The sequence below is a fragment of the Chiloscyllium plagiosum genome, chromosome 5 (assembly GCF_004010195.1).
Source record: "Chiloscyllium plagiosum isolate BGI_BamShark_2017 chromosome 5, ASM401019v2, whole genome shotgun sequence".
NCBI lineage: Eukaryota > Metazoa > Chordata > Chondrichthyes > Orectolobiformes > Hemiscylliidae > Chiloscyllium > Chiloscyllium plagiosum.
This window is the reverse complement of record NC_057714.1, coordinates 39,317,374-39,338,694: the sequence shown is the minus strand read 5'-3', so window position 1 is coordinate 39,338,694 and position 21,321 is coordinate 39,317,374. Positions and strand designations below refer to the sequence as shown.

At 40.0% G+C, this 21,321-nt stretch overlaps 1 protein-coding gene across 9 annotated transcripts in view; it reads right to left on the bottom strand.

Annotated features, from left to right (window-relative positions):
• Positions 1-21,321, bottom strand: part of ica1 (islet cell autoantigen 1) — a 135,600-nt gene that overhangs the window by 64,351 nt on the left and 49,928 nt on the right. For 8 of the 9 annotated variants that reach the window (XM_043689871.1, XM_043689868.1, XM_043689876.1 and 5 more), the window contains 2 exons: positions 17,273-17,398; positions 743-841 (listed from right to left, as the gene is read on the bottom strand). In XM_043689871.1, coding sequence (XP_043545806.1) covers positions 743-841; positions 17,273-17,398 — 225 coding nt within the window. The remainder of the gene's footprint in view (positions 1-742; positions 842-17,272; positions 17,399-21,321) is intronic. The other variant, XM_043689874.1, reaches the window with a different exon arrangement.

The following is a 21,321-nucleotide window of genomic DNA, read 5'->3' as shown; positions in this document are numbered from 1 at the left end:
AGGGAGAGAGAGAGAGAGAGAGAGAGAGAGAGAGAGAGAGAGACAGACAGAGACAGAAAAAGAGAGAGAGAAAGGGAGAAAGAGATAGAGACAAAGACAAGCTGTCACAACAATTCAGCTGTCAGCTGCACAGGTGGTGGCCTTGGGCTCAAACATGCAGGTGACAGAATTACTAGTATCTCTGACACACACACGTATGGAGTCAGCTATTACGAGGGGGCATAGCTTTAAATTAAGGGGTGGTAGGTATAGGACAGATGTTAGGGGTAGATTCTTTACTCAGCGAGTCGTGAGTTCATGGAATGCCCTGCCAGTAGCAGTGGTGGACTCTCCCTCTTTATGGGCATTTAAACGGGCATTGGATAGGCATATGGAGGATAGTGGGTTAGTGTAGGTTAGGTGGGCTTGGATTGGCGCAACATCGAGGGCCAAAGGGCCTGTACTGCGCTGTATTTTTCTATGTTTTATTCTATGAGTGAACATGAGAAGACCAAATTTGAAGATTACGAAGATGGAGACCTGAAACTCATTCCTCTCCTAACAATCTAGGCTGTACTCTGGAGTATTTTTTTTAATCAGTTCCATTCCTGTTTTTCAGGTCAAGCAGTTTTACACAAAAACCATGAAAGAAATACAAATCTTTTTGGATGGAAATAGAAGGGAAAATAACAAAGAACAGTTATGTTTTTCAAATGGTTTTTGTGTATCTACAATGGATATGCAAATCAAAATGTACATTTACCTTCAACATTGCAAATTCATATGGCTGGTAGCCTTTGAAACTTTCATGAATAGCTGCCATTGTGTGAGATGTCTTTTCCCAGAAATGGAGTAATGTTGTCTGAATCAAAACAAAAGCAACTATTTTAATTTTAATTTAGTATCATCGTGACTTGCTCATTATTTATGTTTACCAGCTAAGTAATGAATGTATAATTTATAAGATTCATAATTTGGAGATTTATAGATACATACACTTTCTGCAATTTACAGTGAAATAGACAGTAACAAATTACATGCATTTTTTTCACATCCATCTGTAATGAAAAATTGCACTGATTCAGAGTCCTACAAGCAAGCTACCCCATCTAGCCGTGTGTCATAACTGCGTAATTACAACATTATAGATTTTGTTTAGAAAACCAATCTGTCTATAAAACTGACAAAGAATCCTACAGAATGGCTGAAGAAATTATGTGACTAGCCTTGGATAATTTCAACAGGTCCTGGGACTGGACTGTACTTGTGTTGAGAAGACCTTGTGAAATTCAATTAACACTTCCACATGTAAGCATAAAGCCTGTGACAATGGTTCTCCAGGAGATGTGAATTGCTCTGTATATCACCAAAATAAAATCGACAAGTGCCTTCTAAGCAAATGGCTAAGACAGATAGAAATGGTCAATTACATCAACCACAAGACAATGGATGACACTGCGCTGGAGGTCTGGATAAACATAATATGGAAGTATGATTTGCTGTTTTGGGATAGCAACCATGTATCAGACAAGGTATAAGCAATCATTTTATATAGAAATTCATCCCTTTCCCTTTAGGAATCACTCTGAAAGATAGGATTGGGTTTCTCAACAGGGAGAGGGAGGAAGACAAATCAGTCGGAGGACTACTGTACTGATCCAGGTTATCAAGGGCCTCAAAGTGCCATAAAAACAAAACTCAGGAGACATTACTCAATCTCAAGCAAGCCATATCTACAATGATACTAGAGACTGATCCGAATTTCATACACATCATTTATCCATGTCTTCTTAAAATCCTTGTATATTTATTTTATATAACGTCTAACACTTTAGCAATATGATTTGGAGATGTCGGTGTTGGATTGGGGTGTACAAAGTTAAAAATCACACAACACCAGGTTATAGTCCAACAGGTTTAATTGGAAGCACTAGCTTTCAGAGCGCTGCTCCTTCACAACCACCTGAAGGAGCAGTTCTCTGAAAGCTAGTGCTTCCAATTAAACCTGTTGGACTATAACCTGGTGTTGTGTGATTTTTAACTTTAGCAATAGTTATATTACAAAGTAACTATCTTGAAGTGTATCGTGGTGCTGTTGATTATTTTAAATTAAAATAAGCAATAACAAAAAGGGGACTAAATGAACTCTACACACTACCGCTTCACACGCTAATCTTGAGGACACACCAAGATCTCATACAATTCTTTAATTGTGATACACACAGATTTCCCCCCACCCCGCCCCACCCAGGTGAGGTTCCCTAATACTGTCCCAGATGGGATATCCTAAATTGTTAAAGCTCCTGGGCTCACCTGCCTTAATCATCCACCTACTCAGCTGACTGCAAGATGATTTAAAAATAAATCTTTTCCCTTGTTGATAGTTTTCCTCTCAGATCCAAATGAACTTGTTTTGTTTTTTTAAAAAAAAATCTAACTTAACCAGGTGTTCTTGAATTTACAAAGTCGGATTGTTCATTATTGAACCCCAGACGAATTAGCAACACAACACATACAAACACATTAGTAATAAAAAAAACTCCAAATAAAGCTAAAATAAGCTTGAATTGTTTGTGAAGAGCAGATAGTTGAACATTTTGACTGTTGGGGTGGCAGTTATTGGTTGTGTTGGTAGGTAAACAGCCAGTTTCATGACCATCAGTTTTGCCGATGGGATGAGATTCTCATGCTCTGATGTATTTTGACTGTGATCAAATACCAGTATTCAGAGTGAGAGTATCTTTTATTGTCCTGTTCCAGTTTAAACTGATTGCAGCACTTAGAAATAGAATCTCTACCTGCAACACAGGTGTGACTAGAGCATAGTTGTTTGATTATGACCATTGCAGCAAAGTAAAGCTGGTACACAAGAGAGCATTCAGTTCCAATAGTCTCCAGCAGTATGAAATTGGCTTTTTTCCTGTGTATTCACAGGCAAAATGAAAGATAAAATGTGTCTAGCAGTTTGGGTCATAATCTGCAGACAGTAGCTTGTTGCTGATCAGGGTATCATTAGGCCTTTGGAGTCGAATGACATCACAGTATACAACCCTTTTTGAAATTCCATTGACACTTTTGGATATTATGCCCCATCGATCCCACAAAAAATGTTATCATACACCTGCGTTATCATCTCTTCAGCAGCTCTCTTTTTAAAAGACACGCTGGAATTAAGAGCATAAGTCATCCACAGTACTTTGGTGGGATCTGACTTGTGCTCATTACGACTTATGAGGAATTTTGAAATGTTGTGTAAGTAAGAGAATTCGAGTGAGTGTGGAATTGCTGTTGAATTCTCTTACAAAAAAAGAAGTGGTTCAGAGGCAGAATGGGAGACCAGCAGTAGACCTTGAAAGCATTGATTAAAGGGAATGAATAAAGGAATAGTTGCTGAGTTTAAAAAATATGGCTCCCCTCCTCCATGTGTAGACAAGGTCAGTAGATTCCACAGGACACAGGAAGATAACTATTGTATTACGTTTAGAGATTACTTAGTAAACCACTTGATAGAGCTTAAAATAATAATGCAAAGATCTTTCTAAACCTGATTTGTTAGATAAACCATAGAAGTGATGGCAGAAAGGTGATGTATTCCAGTTGCAGCATGTGGAAACTGGTGGACACTTGTGATTCACAGTAGCCAAACTGACAGCAAATATCAGCAATCGGAGGAAAGTCACCTTCGAGTTACTGAACTGGCATCTGAGTTCAGATATTGAGATGTATCAGGAGAAAGAGAAAATTACTTATACACTGATCCAGGAGACAGTCACACCTCTTAAACTGAAGACTTCAAATTTGAACCATAGTCAGGGACAGGATATGATTGCAAGGAATGGGAAATTCAAGGGTGTAACTTGAATTTCACCCTTGCAATTGACCAACAGTGGAGGAAGTGAGGACTGTAGATGCTGGAGATCAGAATGAGGGTCTGGTGCTGGAAAAGCACAGCAGGTCAGGCAGCATCCGAGGAGTGGGAAAATTAACATGTCAGGCAACAGCTCGGCACATCGATTCTCCTGTTCCTCGGATGCGGCCTGACTTGCTGTGCTTTTCCAGCACCACATTCTCACAAATGACCAACAGTTTCAAGGTTTTACCAGGACAAAGGCAGATACTGCAAGGGAGGATGATCAAATGACTATCAAACATTGGATCAAGGAGCCATTAAAATGATGAAATTAAAAAGAATGTAGTATGGAATACTGTAGCTACAAGGATAGATATAGGTCACTGCAGCCCAAAGTGAGTCCTATTGACTCTGATGCTTGCTGAGTGCCAGAAATAAGGACATCATCTTGATTTGGAGAGGAATCTTAGGGGTGAGGAAGGATCCAGTTGCTGACTACTTGGGAATCAAATGACGTAGGTAAGGTACAAAATAATGTTCTTCAAAAAGCTAAATTATAAAAGCAGAACAACAAAAGCAATCATGCCTGGATTACCAGGTAAATCAATGGTATAATAGTAATTTCACTGGACTAGTAATCCAGAGGCACAGCTAATGCTCTGCCAAGAATGTTCAAAATCGCACTACAGTAGTTGGAATATAGGCAAAGATGGCCGAGCGAGTAAGTAGAAACTGTGGAGGAGAAGAAGCGGCTGTGGTTTAGGAGAGTGACGTGAATGGACAAGGGTATGCAATGATGAGAGTTTGAGGTCCAGGAGCCTTTATGAAAGGAATGGGCAGTGGTAGAGTTTGAATGAGTACCAGCCCTGACATTGTGAGACAGCAGAGAGAAGATGAAGCCAAGAGCAGAAAATCATTAACTTCACAGCAAAGCTGTGCATTGCATCTTACTGAGGACATGGCACTGACTCAGGCTGCTTTCTTGGTTCGGGCTGATGGAGTCTGGTGGCCTGGTTTCCTTTGCAGTAAAAGCAGTTCTCTCCCCTCCACACTACATGTCCACCTATGCCTCTCCATAAACAATCTGAAGGGCTGACTTCCCTTTCTGGTCCATTTCCTTTGGGATAATAATACAGAAGTATCGCGTTAAGACGAATTAGAATTTGCACAAATTGCTGGATTGTGCGCCCTCCTGCTAACGGGTTTAAAGTCAAGGGGTTAAAAAAAAAAATCTCCAAGGGAGATTTTCTTGCCTTCTGCCCCTTAAACAAAACAAGGAGTGGCGTGATGGGGTAGGGTGAGGTATGGGTGTCAGGAAGCCAATTCACCATAAGGACTTATGTAGCCCAACTCACCTCTTAGCTGCAGCAGAAATAGCTCTGTACCATGCAGAAAGCTAGACGACTTTAGTGACACAGACTGGTGTCAAGTAAGGAAGGGGAACCACCTTTATAGGTTCCACTGAAAGTAAACCCGCCACTCCTCAAGTTCATCCTACCCATTTAAACCTGCCTGGCCTCTTGAATTCGGTCCCACATCCGCCTGCTGAGATCATAACTCCAGACTTACTTGCACGTACATAATGCTTTAAAGTTTTCATCACATGTAGGCAGGGTGGTTAAAAAGGCATTGGCACACTTGCCTTCATGGCTCAGTCCTTTGAGTATAGGAGTTGGGACATTATGTTGAGGCTCTACAGGACATTGGTGAGGCCTCTTCTGGAATACTGTGTCCAGTTCTGGTTGCCTAGTTATAGGAAGGATATTATCAAGCTGGAGAGGGTTTAGAAGAGATTTACCAGGATGTCGCTGAGTACGGGAGGTTTGAGTTATAAAGGTGGACTTTTTCCACTGCAGCAAAGGAAACCGAGAAGTGACCTGATGGAAGTTTATAAAATAAATAAGGGATATAGATAGAATTGATGGTAGTTCTCTTTGCCCCAAATGGGGAATTTCAAGACTAGGGGGCACATTTTTAAGGTGACAGGGGAGAGATTTAAAAAAGACATAGAGGCAAAGTTTTTTTTACACAGAGGGTAGTTCGCGCACGGAATGAATTTCCTGAGGAAGTGGTAGTTGTGGGTAAAATTACAACATTTCAAAGACATTTGGATAGATACATGAATAGGAAAGGATTGGAGGGATATGGGCCAGGAGCAGGCAGGTGGGAGTAGTTGAGTTTGGGATTATGTTCAGCATGGACTGGTCTGACGAAGGCATCCATTTTCATGCTGTATGGCTGTACAGTGGGACTCTCTATGCTTGAAGTCATTGTCAAGGCTCATGACTGGTGTTGCTGGAACTAAAAGTGCTCACCAAACAATGGTCTCCAAGGCAAGACTTCCAAGAAACAAGAGGAAATCTCACTTTAAAAATCACAATGCTGCCAGTACTAAATCACTGCAGGGCAGCCATTAGAATTATTTGCAGGTTCTCTCAACTTAACCCTTGACTATTTAGCTGTGGTGGAGGGACACGATAGGAATCACAGACCCTCGAAAAATCTAGCCTGAAAAAGCTCCAAAATGAGCTAAGAACTAATTCAGTTTTCAACATTTATAATTTGATTGTTTGCCATTTCCACTCAACCTAACTGTGACACAATACTTTTCAGAGGTAGGAACCCTTACTTATCTGAACATTTAAAATTGGTTCCACAACACTGAAGATGAATTGAACAATGCATTTAAAAGTATAGTTAGCCTCAATTATAAGTGTCAACTGCTAATTAGTCTTTATTGTAACAGCAAAACATCAAAAGAATAGTCAACTGTTAAAACATACATCTGTCAAGTCTGTGACAATTCTAAGAAGAGAAACACTAATTTGTATCCTTCAGATTTTATTTTTAGCTTAGGCACTTGTGAAATGATTGCATGTTTATCATTGTTTTAAATAACCTCATGACTTAATATCATATCCTAAAGCTAAAAACCTTTAGAGGCAAAGAAGTCAATTATGAGACCATACTTTTTCTTAAAATATTTTCATCATAATGCACGCTTAAGTAAGAATATAGCAGTTAGCAATCGATTGGTGCATTAAAAAAAAATAAACTTGATATGGATCGAAAGCCCAACTGAGAACGTTATGATGAATGACTCCATCGATGTACAATAATGTTTAAACTTTGGGAAAATAATGAAGCAAAAGAGAGGGAAAGCTAAACAGAATATCCGTAAACAATCACAGAATCACAGATTGGTTACAGCATTGAAGGATGTCATTTCGTCTGTTGCATTATGCCAACATTCTGCAAAAGCAACCTTGTCTTTCTTCCATTTTCCATGGTGCTGTAAATTTTTACTTCAACATTCATATCTAATTCTTTTCTGAAAACCACAACTGCAGCTGCCTACATCACACTCAGAGTGCATTCCAGACACAAAACATTGACTGCACAAAAATATTTTTCTTCATGTTGTTGTTGCTTCTTTTGGCAAACATTACAGAACAATGTCCTTTGGTTCTCCCCTCATCTGTCACAGGAATAATTTCACTACCTATTGTCTATATTTTAAATATGACTTTAACATCTCCTCTTACCCAAGGAGAAAAGCCTAATCTTTCCAATCCATCCACATAACTGAAGCATTTTTCATTAGTATTATCTGCATCCTCTCTATACCGTTCAGATCCTTATTATAGCGCTGCGTACAGAATTGGGCACAATACACCAGTCAACCAAACTGAAGTAGAAATACAAAAAGCAGAGATACCCAAATAAATTAAACAAGCTACATCACAAGACAAATGAGTGAATCCTTCAAATTTAAAACGGCTGTTATTCCCAAAATGCAAAAATAATTAAGGACGGATTGAAGAGCAAGCTCTGGAAAAAATACTTTGTAAAACTGTACAATGCACAAAGTATTTTGGATTAATCAGTTCAGAGAAACTGTCCTGAACAAAAAGACAGATATTTGTTGCTGGAATTCAGGGGATCCCAAGTAAATGTTTCTATTTACAATCTGAAAGATAATAACGTGCCTGATTTTGTTATATTAACATAACTGCAGAGTTACTCCAGAGATTCAAAACAAAATATTGTAAATTTAGGGATAGCAAATGGTTGAAAGTGATGGATAGCCAATAACACCACCAATTTTCAAAACATACAAGAGTAACACTTGCATGTAGAGGAAACAGCTTTAGTACATAAACTTCCAAGTATACTTAGTAAGTCATTGCAGAGAGGAATAGAAAGATACATTAACATGGTACTGTAGGGGGGGGGATCTAAGATGGTGGCGATCTTAGGAGATCGCACTGCAGAGCTTTGCATCGCAGCAGGAGCGGGACGGTCCTTTAACCCGCCCAACCCAGGTCATCAGGATTTCTTGGGGCATTAGAAAGATTGTGGAGCCCCAAGAAACATTTAAAAATTGACCGACCTGTATTTTCAGCTGTCCAGAAATGCCTAAAAAGGGAGGAGGAGCATCCGAGGCCGGGTCTGCAGTTCAGCCTGCAGCAGCCTCGGAGCCGATTACTCTCCAGGACCTGGTGAACCAGCTCTCGAAATCTCACGAGATGCTGGGGAAACAGATTGAAGTGAAGCTGGCTCCAGTCTCTCTCATGCTGCAGAAGCATGAGCAGCAGCTGGGAGACCTGGAGAAGAGGATGGATGAGGTGGAGCACAGGGTCACAGTGGTGGAAGCTGATGCCAGTTCATTCAAGATGAGATCTAAGCCCTGAAGACGCAGGCTCGTAATTTGCGTGACCAAGTGGATAATCTTAAAAACAGGGGCAGGAGAAAAAACATTCGGATCATCGGTCTGCCTGAGGGTAAGGAAGGTGAGCGGCCTGCGGAATTTGTTGAAGATTGGCTTCCAAAATTCCTTGACTTGGAGACTGGCATGAGAGGACTGAAGATAGAGAGGGCTCACCAGGTCGCAGCACGGAGGTCGGGTCTGGGTCAACGCCCTCGTTCTTTCCTGGTGTGGTTCCATCATTACCGGGATAAGGAGAGAGTCATGGAGGCTTCCAGACTCCAGGGGAAGGATCCAAGGGCCCTAATTTACGCGGGGTCTAAGATCATGTTTTTTCAGGACTTTTCAGCGGCTGGGATCCAGAAACGAAAATCGTAAGATGGGTGTCAAGAGAAGACTGAAGGAGCTTGGGATTCAGTACTCCCTGAGATATCCGGCAATGCTTCGGATCACCTTAGATGGATCCATGCATCTCTTTGACACATCGGAGAAGGCAAGAGACTTTGTGGACAAACTAACCTAATTTAAACAATTGTAGTATGTATAAATATTGTTGCTTGGGTATGAGTTTATCATTCTGTAAAAGAAATGGAGGAAATCTGGTTGGAGCTTTGTTTTTCCTCCTTTGTTTTCATCTATTGATAATAATTTGGTTCAAACTATGTCTGGCGGTGGTTAAAATGTACATTTTAAATTTCTAAGTTAGGACAACCAAAGGATGGGTGGGGTATTTATTCCCTTTTTTATTAAATAAAAGAGTTTTTTTTATTCATATTGACATTCTATGGGGTGTTTATTCTTTTTAGTTTGTGCTTGCAATGCAGTTCTAGCTGGGAGACGTGAAGATGGTTGAGATGGTTAGATGCCTATTTATGGGCAGTTAGGGATGGGTAGTTGCCCCCTGCGGGCAGGGGGTGAGTTCCCCTACTCAGCGCTACTGGCGCTTTATATGTTGGTTTGTTTTCTGGTTTTTGTTGTTTTTTATTTTTAATAATTTTGTGCGTTTGTTAAATGTAGTGGTTTTAGTTTATGTAGTTTTTATATTTGGTGGACCATGCGACACTAAGGCTCAGCAATTTGTGTTCGGGTACCTCCTCTCTGGAAGTTAAATGTAATTGCAGAAGATTATGGCTAATGATTTGATTAAATGGTGAACCTGGAAAATCAAGGGAAGTTGCAACACTAAGGCTCAGCAATTTGTGGTTCGGGTACCTCCTCTCTGGAAGTTAAATGTAATTGCAGAAGATTATGGCTAATGATTTGATTAAATGGTGTACCTGGAATATCAAGGGAAGTTATTCACCAATTAAGAGGAAGAAGGTAGTCATGAGTCTTAGAAAGGAGAAGGTGGATATTGCTTTGTTACAGGAGACACATTTGGATGACAAGGAGCATCTGAAATTATAGCAGAATGGCTTTGACCGAGTTTATTTTTCATCATTTAATACAAGTAGTAGGGGAGTGGCTATATTGGTTAGGAAAAATCTGTCATTTAAATTATTGGAATGTGTTAAAGACACATACGGGAGGTTTGTAATTCTTAAAGCCTTGATAAATGGGGAAGAATATGGTATTTTAAATATTTACTGTCCCCCAGATCATCCTCTTAAATTCTTGGTAGATGTTTTTTCTAAACTGATGTCTCAAGTCTCGGCACATCATTATAGGGGGAGATTTTAACTGCCTCATGGACCCCACAGTAGATAGGTTGCCTAAGGTCCCGCAATACCCGCTGCACAAACTAAACAGTTATTAGATTTGTGTGGGGAATTAGGGTTGGTGGACGTCTGGAGGCATCTCCACCCTACAGGTAGGGATTTCACGTTTTTCTTCAATCCACACAGATGTCACATGAGGATTGATTTTTTTTCTGACCCCTGTGGTAACCCTGGATCTGGTGGCATCCTGTACAATTGGTAATATTGCCATCTTTGATCATGCTTCAGTGTACCTCTTGGTTAAGATTAAGGATGTTACAGTGGATTCAAGGTACTGGCGAATGGACCCCTTTATTCTCATGGACAGTAAGTGTGTAGAGTATTTTTCTAGGGAATTTCGGGCATTCCTAGACATCAACATAGCTCATCTGTTCTCTGGGAAATTGCCAAAGCTTATGCCAGGGGTTACTTATTTCATATTCCACCAGTAGGAAGCGGCAGAAGGGTGAGCAGCAACGTCTCCTTGAAGCACGGGTGAAGGCAGCCGAGAAGGCCTATTTTGACAGACCCTCGTTGGTCAAACTTCAGAGAATTACGGTACTCTGTCTGCACTAAATTCTGTGCTCACCCAGACGGCAAAGAAGGAGCTGGATTTTGCAAACCAAAGGTAATACGAGCATGTTGACAAGCCAGGCAAATACTTAGCATATCTTACCAGAAACAGAAGTGCCCCACAAACCATCATAGCGATTAGGGAAGGGTCTGCGAACCTAACACGTGATTCTAAAAAGATCAATGTGGCGTTCCAGAGATTCTACTCTATGTTATATCAGCCTGAGAATTGTGAGGAGGGGCAGGCCAAAACGGAATCCTTTTTTAGAGATCTGACAGTCCTTTCTCAATGCCCCATTATCAGAGCAAGAAGTGCAGGAAGCTGTGAGGCAGCTTCAGTGGAAAGGCGCCTGGTCCTGACGGACTTTCCAGTGAATTATAAGGTAGATGCTGAATATGTTTAATGATTCATATATTCATGACTGTCTCCCACCATCACTTATCCTTAAACAAGGGAAGGATCCGGAATATTGTGCTTTATACAGGCCCATCTCGCTCTTAAATGTGGACTTTAAGATCCTCTCTAAGGCTCTCGCGTTAAGACTGGAGACTGTGTTACCCTCTTTTATTAAAGAGGATCAGACAGGCTTCATAAAGGGTCGCAGATCCTCCAATAATGTTAGGAGGCTGCTTAACGTAATTCAAGCATGCCAACAGCAGTCAATACAGGGATTGGTGATTTCTTTAGATGCAGAGAAGGCATTTGACCGAATTGAGTGGCCGGACCTTTTCTATACTCCAGTGCGGTTTGGTCTGGGCGAAGGTTTCATACGATGGGTAAAGACTCTCTACAGTGTACCTCTCGCGACGGTCATTACCAATGGGGTACGATCAAGCAACTTTAATAATTCTAGGGGCAGTGTGGTGTAAAATTATGTCCCAATACATGTGTGAATCATAATGTAACACATGTATTGGGCCAAGCAGTGGAATGTGGTGAAACGGTTAAAAGATTATGTCCCAATACATGTGTGAATCTAACCGGAATGGAGGTGTTGCTTAGTCCCGTGTGAATCTTATTACACACCTCCCCGTGTGAATCTTCTTATCTGTATGTAACCAGAATGGAATGTGTTTTTTAGCCTTGCTCTGCTGTTCACATGAATGTTTATATCTGGAAAAGAGTATATCAGCTGGAAAAGTCTCCAGTTCGGTGAGTCTGCTCCGGGGTTACGTTTAACCGCCGAGCGTGGGTTGTTGGCAACCGCTCTACGAGAACTGACGGCTCCCAGTTCCGGTAACATGTAGAGTGAGTATAAGCCAGACCCGTTGTAAGTATGAGACCTGGTTGTGACGACGCTGCGGGGAATAAAATGCTCATATTCTAGCAGACTCGCCTCTTGGTCGTTTGTTCTGTGTCAGACTACTCTCCTACGAACCTGACCTTGAGAATTTTTTAAAACAGGCAGCCGGCAGCGCTGTCCCCTTTCACCATTACTTTTTACGTTGGTGATTGAACCGTTGACAGAGGCCACTCGTGGGGATCTCAATATATCAGCTCCAGAAGTGGGGTCAAAATTACGTAAGATCTCGCTGTATGCAGATGATGTTCTAATTTTCTTGACAAATCCAACAGTCTCAGTGCCTTGCCTGATACAATGCATTCACGCGTTTGGCGCTTTTTCAGGGTATAAGATTAATTTTGCTAAATCAAAGGCTATGCCTTTGGGTGGTCTTATGAAAGAGTTGGCTCTTGAGAGTGACTATCGATTCCCATTTAGGTGGTCACAGGGAGGTTTTGTGTATTTGGGCATATTCATTACTCCAGTTCTGGATTGGCTGTTTAAAGCCAATTTTACTCAATTATTTGGAAAAATTAAACAAGATCTCCAAAGATGGGAGGCACTTCCAGTCTCATGGTTGGGTTGGATAGCGCTTATTAAGATGAATATTCTCCCCGTTTGCCATATCTTATACGGATGCTCTCCCTGATTTTCAACAAACTCTCAGGAGACTGAATGGCTGGTTAAGCTCCTTTATCTGGCACCGTAAACAGCCCCTCATTAAATTAGCCAAACTGCAGTTGCCTCACAGACTGGGAGGAGTAGACCTTCCGGACATTAAAAATTACCAATTAAGCTCGCTTTTGACCTATGAGAATGATTGGGTTTGTGGGGACCCTCTTTCAATATGGCTAGATATCGAAGTCTCCCAGGCAAGGTGCCCCCTTACCAGTTAGCTGTTTTTGGACAAGGTGAGGACAGTTAGGGAATATTGCCATAACCCAATAGTCATCAATACTGTTAAAGCATGGAGGGCAATTCGGCAGAGGGAAGGTAATATTGACAAAACATCTTTGTTTATACCTTTAGTGGGTATGCCGGGTTTTCAACCAGGTATGATCGATTCAGGATTTAAACATTGGGCAGCTAGGGGTATATCTTGCATGGGTGATTTATTTGAGGGAGATGGAATGATGTCCTTCGATCAGTTAGTATGGAAGTACGAGTTACCTAATAGAGACCTCTTCTGTTTTTTTCAAGTTAGGGATTTTATTCAAAAAAAGACCACACTTTTGACTGACATAGAAAGAGGGGTACTAAGGGCTAAGAGTACACTCTCTGTCAGTACTTTATATCACCAATTGGGGGGGTGCCACCTCAGAGGAGTCTGATCGACTCTGCAAGATGTGGGAAAGAGAACTGGGTGTTGAAGTTTCTTCAGAGGCATGGGAGGATATTTGGGAGAATGCAAGGAAGATATCAATTTGCAATAGGACCCATGCTTTACAGTTGAAGATTCTCCACAGGGTCCACTTAGCCCCAGACCATTTGTCAAAATTTAAACCAGGGATATCTTCAGCATGTCCCAAGTGTAAGGTCTGTATGGGTACTCTTACCCATTGTCTTTGGTCTTGTGACAGGCTTCAAACATATTGGAGCGCTGTGGCGGGTGCAATGGAGAGGATTTTAGGTGTAGTGGTGGAGAAGGACCCTATTTCTCTCCTTTTGGGCCTGCCCATTGTATTTCCTGCAGACGCGCATTAGAAAAACTTTTCAATATTCTTACATTCTGTGCAAGGAAGAATATCTTGCTTGGTTGGATATCAGAAAACCCCCCCAGGCCTGTTGGGTTGGTGGAAGATTGTTATGGAGCTTATTCCCCTGGATTTTCTCACAAATATGGTACACCACAAAACTGAGAATTTTTACAAGACATGGCAACCCTTTTTGAAATACCTGGACACAGATTTATCTGCCACATTAACAAGGGCTTTTATATAGCTGTAACAATTGTGTTTCATGAGACCAATATCCAGGGAGGAGGAACTGTGAATGTATGAGTGTTTTGTTTGGCTGGGCTGAGTTATTACTGTTTATTTGTTTGTTGTTTAGGTATTTATTTATTTAGTTAAATAGCTAGTTCTTGTTTTGTTTTAATTTTATACTTCTCTATATATGTTTATACATTCGTATAGGAGGGTGGGTTGGGGAATCTTTTTTATTATTTGGGTTTAGTTTTGTACTATTTTTGTACTGTTTTGAATTGCATTGTTTTGTATTTGTTGTAATATTTAAAAATCTATTTTTTCTTAATAAAAGTTTATTATATAAAAAAATTCTGTATAAAACAGATTGAATTTCATTCTGGTCTAAAACCAATCATTGATAAGATGAAGTTCACAAAAATTTATGGAACATCACATCACATCCATTGTTGCCATAAGTAAGTAATTTTCAGCAAGTCGAGTGAATAGCAAGGAGGAATATGACCTGCCTAAAGGCTGTATGGACTTCTTGAGAGACTTGTCAGATTGATAGAAAATAGCTATAACTAGTCATGAGTTCTATTAAAGTGGATAGGTAACTGACACAATGATTTATAATCAACAATTGGAGTGAGGCAACAGCATATAATATCACAAGCTATTTAATCCAGAAATAGAAGCAGTAAAATGGCAAGATTTCAAAACAATCTCTGATTTGCTGACAGCATTGACTGTATAACAAATCTAAAACAGAATGGCTCAAATGAACATGGTAGTCTACTCTAATTCATTTTTAAAATTTATTCATGGGATGTGGGCCTTACGAGCTGGGCCAACATTTATTGCCCATCTTTAGTGATACAGAACACAATGAAGACCTTAAAAAAATGTCACACAGGTTGAGAAGTATGAGGATTATGTAGAAGGGAGGGGATTCAGTTGCTCAGGTAGAAGGTATGTGTAATTCCAGAGAACAGGACTTCTGAAGAAGCCTCAGATCAATGGATTGGGCTTGATTGTGCTCATTATGGAAGTTTAAGCAGAATATGACGGAGACTAAATTTATGAACTAATAGCTATCCACATGCTATTACATGTTTAGAATGTTGGAATAAGAAATCTTGTTGAGAAAAAGATACCAATAGAAATGAGCTGCCCGGGAAGAATACTGCAAAACCAAAGATGCAAAGAATTAATACTACAAATCTGCAATCTGAAAGACGGACTATGCCAGAAATCATCATCAAGTCTGGTAACCTTTATAGGAGGTAAGGATAGAGGCAACTGGCAGAATTTAATGTCTCCAGAAGAAACAGAGGTAGGGGAACAGCCTGTGATCAGACTGGAGGAGATCCAGCCATGTTCTTATCTGTCTCCATCATGTCCCAGAAGAAAAAAGATAATAGTGCCCTTAACTGCCATTTAAAACTCCTATTCTCCCTGTAGTGGGATTCATCAAGCCTCAGGACAGGAACTAGTCATCCAGGTTGCCTGCCCAGGAAACCCTGGATTGAGCTGCGGCTTTCTCAAGAAAGAGAGCACCCCTTATTCTTAGGCACTCTGCAACTGATCACGGGACCCAGCATTAGTATGGCGGAACACTCCACCCTAGTTGGTATTCTCAAGAATCCCTTATCAATGTTCTGAGAAGGCCCCACTGAAAGAAAGGCAGACCCTCTAACGTTGCACTGCCAGTACTGTACAGTGCCAAAGCTGCAAAATATTTTCATGGCCCAAGAAATGCAATGGCTATGTGATGAACAAACTGACCCTCTCTCAGAATGATAGCATCCACGTGTGCCAATGCCACTCTGCCAGTGCCAAGCTGCTTCACTAGTCAGCCACCAGGTTGAAATTAGTTGTGAAAGTTGAACCCAGGCCTTATAAGCTCAAGTGCTATTTGAAATTACCATGCAAGACCATTCTCAGTAAGGATGGAGAGTTTGGGGAAAAGTTTAGCAGTGGTAGAGAGGAGATTGGTGCAGAATTGAAGTGGTGTTTGACAATTTCTCAAGGCTAGAAGCAAAACAATGCTGGAAGCCAAGTGACACCCCAATCTGCCCACTTTGCATGCTCCAGTACCAACATGCCACACTCTTGTTAGCACTAATGTGACGTGCTATGCAGACCATATTACAAGTGAGGGGAGTGGTATGGCAATTAATTTTCCCTTGCTGGGCATTAACTGTACTAATGTTACCAGTGTTACAAAGTCGAACTTTGCAGCCTTGAACTTCATTATTTTATTATTTGCAAAAATGTCACTTTGTTAGCTAGATGTCTTCTGCAGGTCACTTCCATTGGATTACAAAGTATGTTTTAGAAAGGTAATAATTCTCATATAATATTACAGCATTAGAGTCAGTTAATTCTCATCAACCCCAGCTATGACCTTCTCTTCTTAATAGTCCCACCCAGCAGTTAGCCTGAGTAGGAAATGGAATAACGCCAATGCCAATGAAGTCACACAGTAAAACGGAGCTAAAAGCTTCTACAGCTCTAGGAATTCAATCCACAATGATGGATTACACTACAACCGCAACTCCTGATAAATATTGATGTTGTTATGGCACACACCTCATTGCAAGCAGATTTTGGGACTTTCAGTCTGCCAAGTGTTTTCAATTGGCAAAAGAAATCGTGGACAATGCAGCGAATGTGTAAACATGGAACTGGTCAGCAGTTGGACTTAATAGGCTGTTAAGTTAGGAAAAGTAGGTAATTCAAGCAATTTGGCAGTATAATTCTGATACAAATGAGATGTACAAAAGGGGGTCAGATGACCTGACCAAATACTGCATGGTCAAGAATTTTGTATATTCAAGAAGCACTTCCTGAATAAAATTTAACTTTTCAATTTCAACATTTACTTTGCATTGTCAGGTTCATGTGGACATTGTGAGTAATCACACCAACATTCATTTTGAGTGATCTATTCCATTAGTTCAGTCTGACTTTAGTCAGTTTGACTGCTAAACAATCAAATACAAATTGGTTTTGGATTAATGACAGCATGATCCAGAATCAAATGTAACATACTTATCTTTTCCAAACATGGCTGCTGTCTGACAATGTACAGGAGCATAAAAATAGGACTAATTGTTTATCTCACTAAGTCTTCCTTTCAGACAAACAGTTATGACAAACTAGTTCCTATTTTACATGTGCTTTGTTACAAACTCTTATTAGCAAACTAGAAAAGTCAATCATATTAGTAAGCAGGTTAAGATTAAAGAATCATAAGTGCTTTTATTTACCTGATATGTTGCTAAAATATGAGAAAGAAGATTGCATCGACTTGCTCCAAGAAGGTCCACTTTCTGGCACACATCATTCTTTAGTTTGTCAAAGTGAATCTTCGCATGACGAACTTGGCCCTGGACCTTAAATGAGGAAGAAATCATAATTACATGTGTGATTGGAGACAGTTCTCACAGTGATAAGCACAAATACAAAAAGGTGAAAACCAAAATATTTCACTAGATGATTAAATTACTAAAAAGCAAATTAGCACATTTTATCAGGGATATTTTGTTACAAATTATCAGATATAAAACCTACATTCCTGTTTCTGAATCCTGGAAGTAGATCTTCATTCTACAAATCATGATTTGGAGATGCCGGTGTTGGACTGAGTGTACAAAGTTAAAAATCACACAACACCAGGCTATAGTCCAACAGGTTTAATTGGAAGCACTAGCTTTCAGACCGCTGCCCCTTCATCAGGTGGTGCTCCTGATGAAGGAGCGGCGCTCTGAAAGCTAGTGCTTCCAATTAAACCTGTTGGACTATAACCTGGTGTTGTGTGATTTTTAACTTCATTCTACAAAGTTGCATTAGCACAACTAATGTTAGCCCTGCTCCCCTTGGGAAACTAAATTAGTAAATTTATAATTACTCAAATCTTTTAAATATAATCATCCTTGGCAAAAGTTCATAACTTTCTTACAACCTCATAAAGATTGATTGTACAACAAATTTAGTATTTATATAGCAGAAGGCAAATAACTTATTCCATGCCCTTCTTTTATAACCTCTTTTGCATCAAAATCCATTTAATAATAGGGCAACAGTTTATACCTGATATGTCAACTCACTCAGCGGCAGCTGCTGGACCTACTAATTCTTTCTGGTGTTTTCCATTTTTATTTCAGACTAATATCATCTGCAATGATTTATGTTTTGCTAATATCACTTTATTATTTGGAAGTTTACAGATTTCAGGAACTAATCAAAAAGAGCACAGAAAAAGTTATGCTTAGGGAAAGAAAGAGCATACTTCACATTAGAATGCAGTTCCAGGTTTCTTTTTGATCCCTTAAGTAATACACTTCAGAAAGTATTCATACACATTAATTAAGATGGAATCATATTATAGCCATCAGTTGTCAATGAAAAGGTAAACAAACAAAGAGACCATAAGCATAATTGCATTCAAGATCCTAGTCTTAATGACAACTGTTGTAATCAGATCATCAAATGAAATCTGTTGGAGAGCCAAGGAGTCCCTGGAGAAGGAGCACATGGTGTGCACCAACTCCTTCGTGATTTTCAAGGAAAGGTGGCACAGCAGGGAGTGAAGTGTATTATTTCCCCCTCCAACTCTATTTTGATTTAATCCCTGCCCTTCCCTTCACCGTTTGATCACGCAGCATTGCCCTCTTGAGAAGGACTCGGCTTATCACTGGCCACTTCGGTGTTTCTTTTCTTCCTGGTGGTGGAAATTGAATAAAGATTTGTATACCTGTTGTCTTTCAGTGCACACACACACACGGGTGCTGGAGAAAATATAAGCACTACTGTAGTTAAGCAGTAGTGTGGGGATAAAGTAAAACAAAATTAACAAAAAAACAAAAAAAAAATGAAGTCTGCTGGTCTCTGTGAATGATCAATCTTGTTAACAATCACAGTATTTTATGATTAAATGTGTGCTTCTCCATAGATTTAAAAATGGTGCGTCCAGGAAAGCAAAAATGGAAAATTCATGCTTCTCACGTGGTTACAGGCATCCAGTGAAAAATATAGTTAGAAACGCTTTAAAGAAAATATTATTCTGCACATAAGTTTAATTGGTTTCCAGTAAGTTGCAAATTTCAGATTTAGTAACAAAGTTTCAATACAGAAAGCAAGGTGGCATTCAAAAAAGATGCAAGAGAGCAGCCATGCATGCATGGGCCCAGGAAAGTGGAGTCAAGGATTATTAGGTCAGTTATAATCTCAATGAACGTTAGAATGGACTCAAATGGGTGGAATCACTTCCTTCTGCTCCTATGTCTTATGGCCTTGTGCATTTTTTTAAAAAAAAATTAACAGGATGTCAGCATCACTGGCCAGGCCAGCATTTAAATTACCCAGAGGGCAGTTAAGTGTCAACCGCATTGCTGTGGGTCTGTTGTCCAGACCAGGTAAAGACAGCGGTTTCCTTCCCTAAAAGGACATTAGTGATCCAGATTGTTTTTTTTCCAACAATGGCCACAAAGTTACCATTAGACTTCTAACTCCAGATATTTATTGAATGCAAATTCTATTATCAGCTCTGTGAGGATTTGAACCTGGTGCCCCAGAACATTACCAAGGTCTTTGGATTAATAGTCTAGCAATAATACCACTAGGCCATCATCTCCCCTTTATGGACAAATCTTATTGCATAGCAGTAGATTTCCTGTTCTGTTGCTGCTGGTAAATTAAATAAATGAATTACAAGGACATGCAAGATAAAATATGTAATGCACAACATATAGCTCTATCAATGTAGCAGAATAATGTGACTTTAAGTTCACAAGTCAAATAGTTCAGCAAAACGCATCAAGGCAATAAAATTTGAATTGTTGAGAGAAATCTGCTTGGTTAAGTCAGAGTTTAATGGTTCTTCAAGCTATAAATCACTACCACCCAGGATATAATGCATTTATTTCAATTTGAACAAATGTTAAGCTAAATCATATTTCACAGGCCTTCTAAATCTGGGATTATTTTATGTATTTTCTATTAATTAAATAGTCTCTATGCACATTCCAACAGGTCTGCTTTCTAAATACTGCTATTGAATTATATTTGTTTCTGAGGCCTACTCAGATTAGATTATTAGATTAGATTACTTTACAGTGTGGAAATAGGCCCTTCGGCCCAACAAGTCCACACCGACCCGCCGAAGCGCAACCCACCCATACCCCTACATTTACCCCTTACCTAACACTACGGACAATTTAACATGGCCAATTCACCTGACCTGCACATCTTTGGACTGTGGGAGGAAACCGGAGCACCCGGAGGAAACCCACGCAGACACGGGGAGAATGTGCAAACTCCACACAGTCAGTCGCCTGAGGCGGGAATTGAACCCGGGTCTCTGGCGCTGCGAGGCAGCAGTGCTAACCACTGTGCCACCGTGCCGCCCAAACGGTACTCCTATGAACAAATCTTAGAATTAATTTGTCGAGAATTAAACATAGCGGAAAATAGTGATGCAAGAAAACTGATTTTCTGGTTTGCTTGCCACCAAAAGCTATAACTCAGAAATTTGGTTGCTTATACATTCTACTGACAGGTGAGGCTCCCTCCTGACAGTGCAGAGTTGACGCATTACCCCAATAAATTTAATGTGTCAGTTTTAGTAACACAAATATCTTTATCAATATGCCAATCAGTGGATACAGGGTTATACTGTGGCCACATAATTCAAGCAGTTCTATGCCAGGGTTATAGGTTGGTCATAAAGACAGGTAAATGTTTCATATAGTCATGATTTGGAGATGCTGGTGTTGGACTGGGGTGTACAAAGTTAAAAATCACACAACACCAGGTTATGGTCCAACAGGTTTAATTGGAAACACTAGCTTTTGGAGCGCTGCTCCTTCATCAGGTGGTTGTGGAGTACACATTGTAAAGCACAGAATTTATAGCAAAAGTTTACAGTGTGATGTAACTGAAATTATACATTGAAAAATATCTTGATTGTTTGTTAAGTCTCTCATCTGTTAGAATGACCATGTTAGTTTCACTTCTTTCATATGTAAATCACAAAACATTTTTAAAAGTTACATTCTCAGGTTAAATTTAATAATTGGTGTCAGCCCAGATAATGTGTTGAAGGTTTTAGCCCCCTGTGTGCTGTTGTCTGTGCCATAATGTTAGACTGATTCTAACCTAAAAAAACGAGTTAAGAGAGTCTTACATGGATTCATGCACTTTTTCAGCAAAGTGCAATGTAACTCTGCAAGTACAAATTCACCCACAAATGTATATGTGTACATATGGGTGTGTGTGTGTGTGTGTGTGTGTGTGTGTGTGTGTGTGTGTGTGTGTG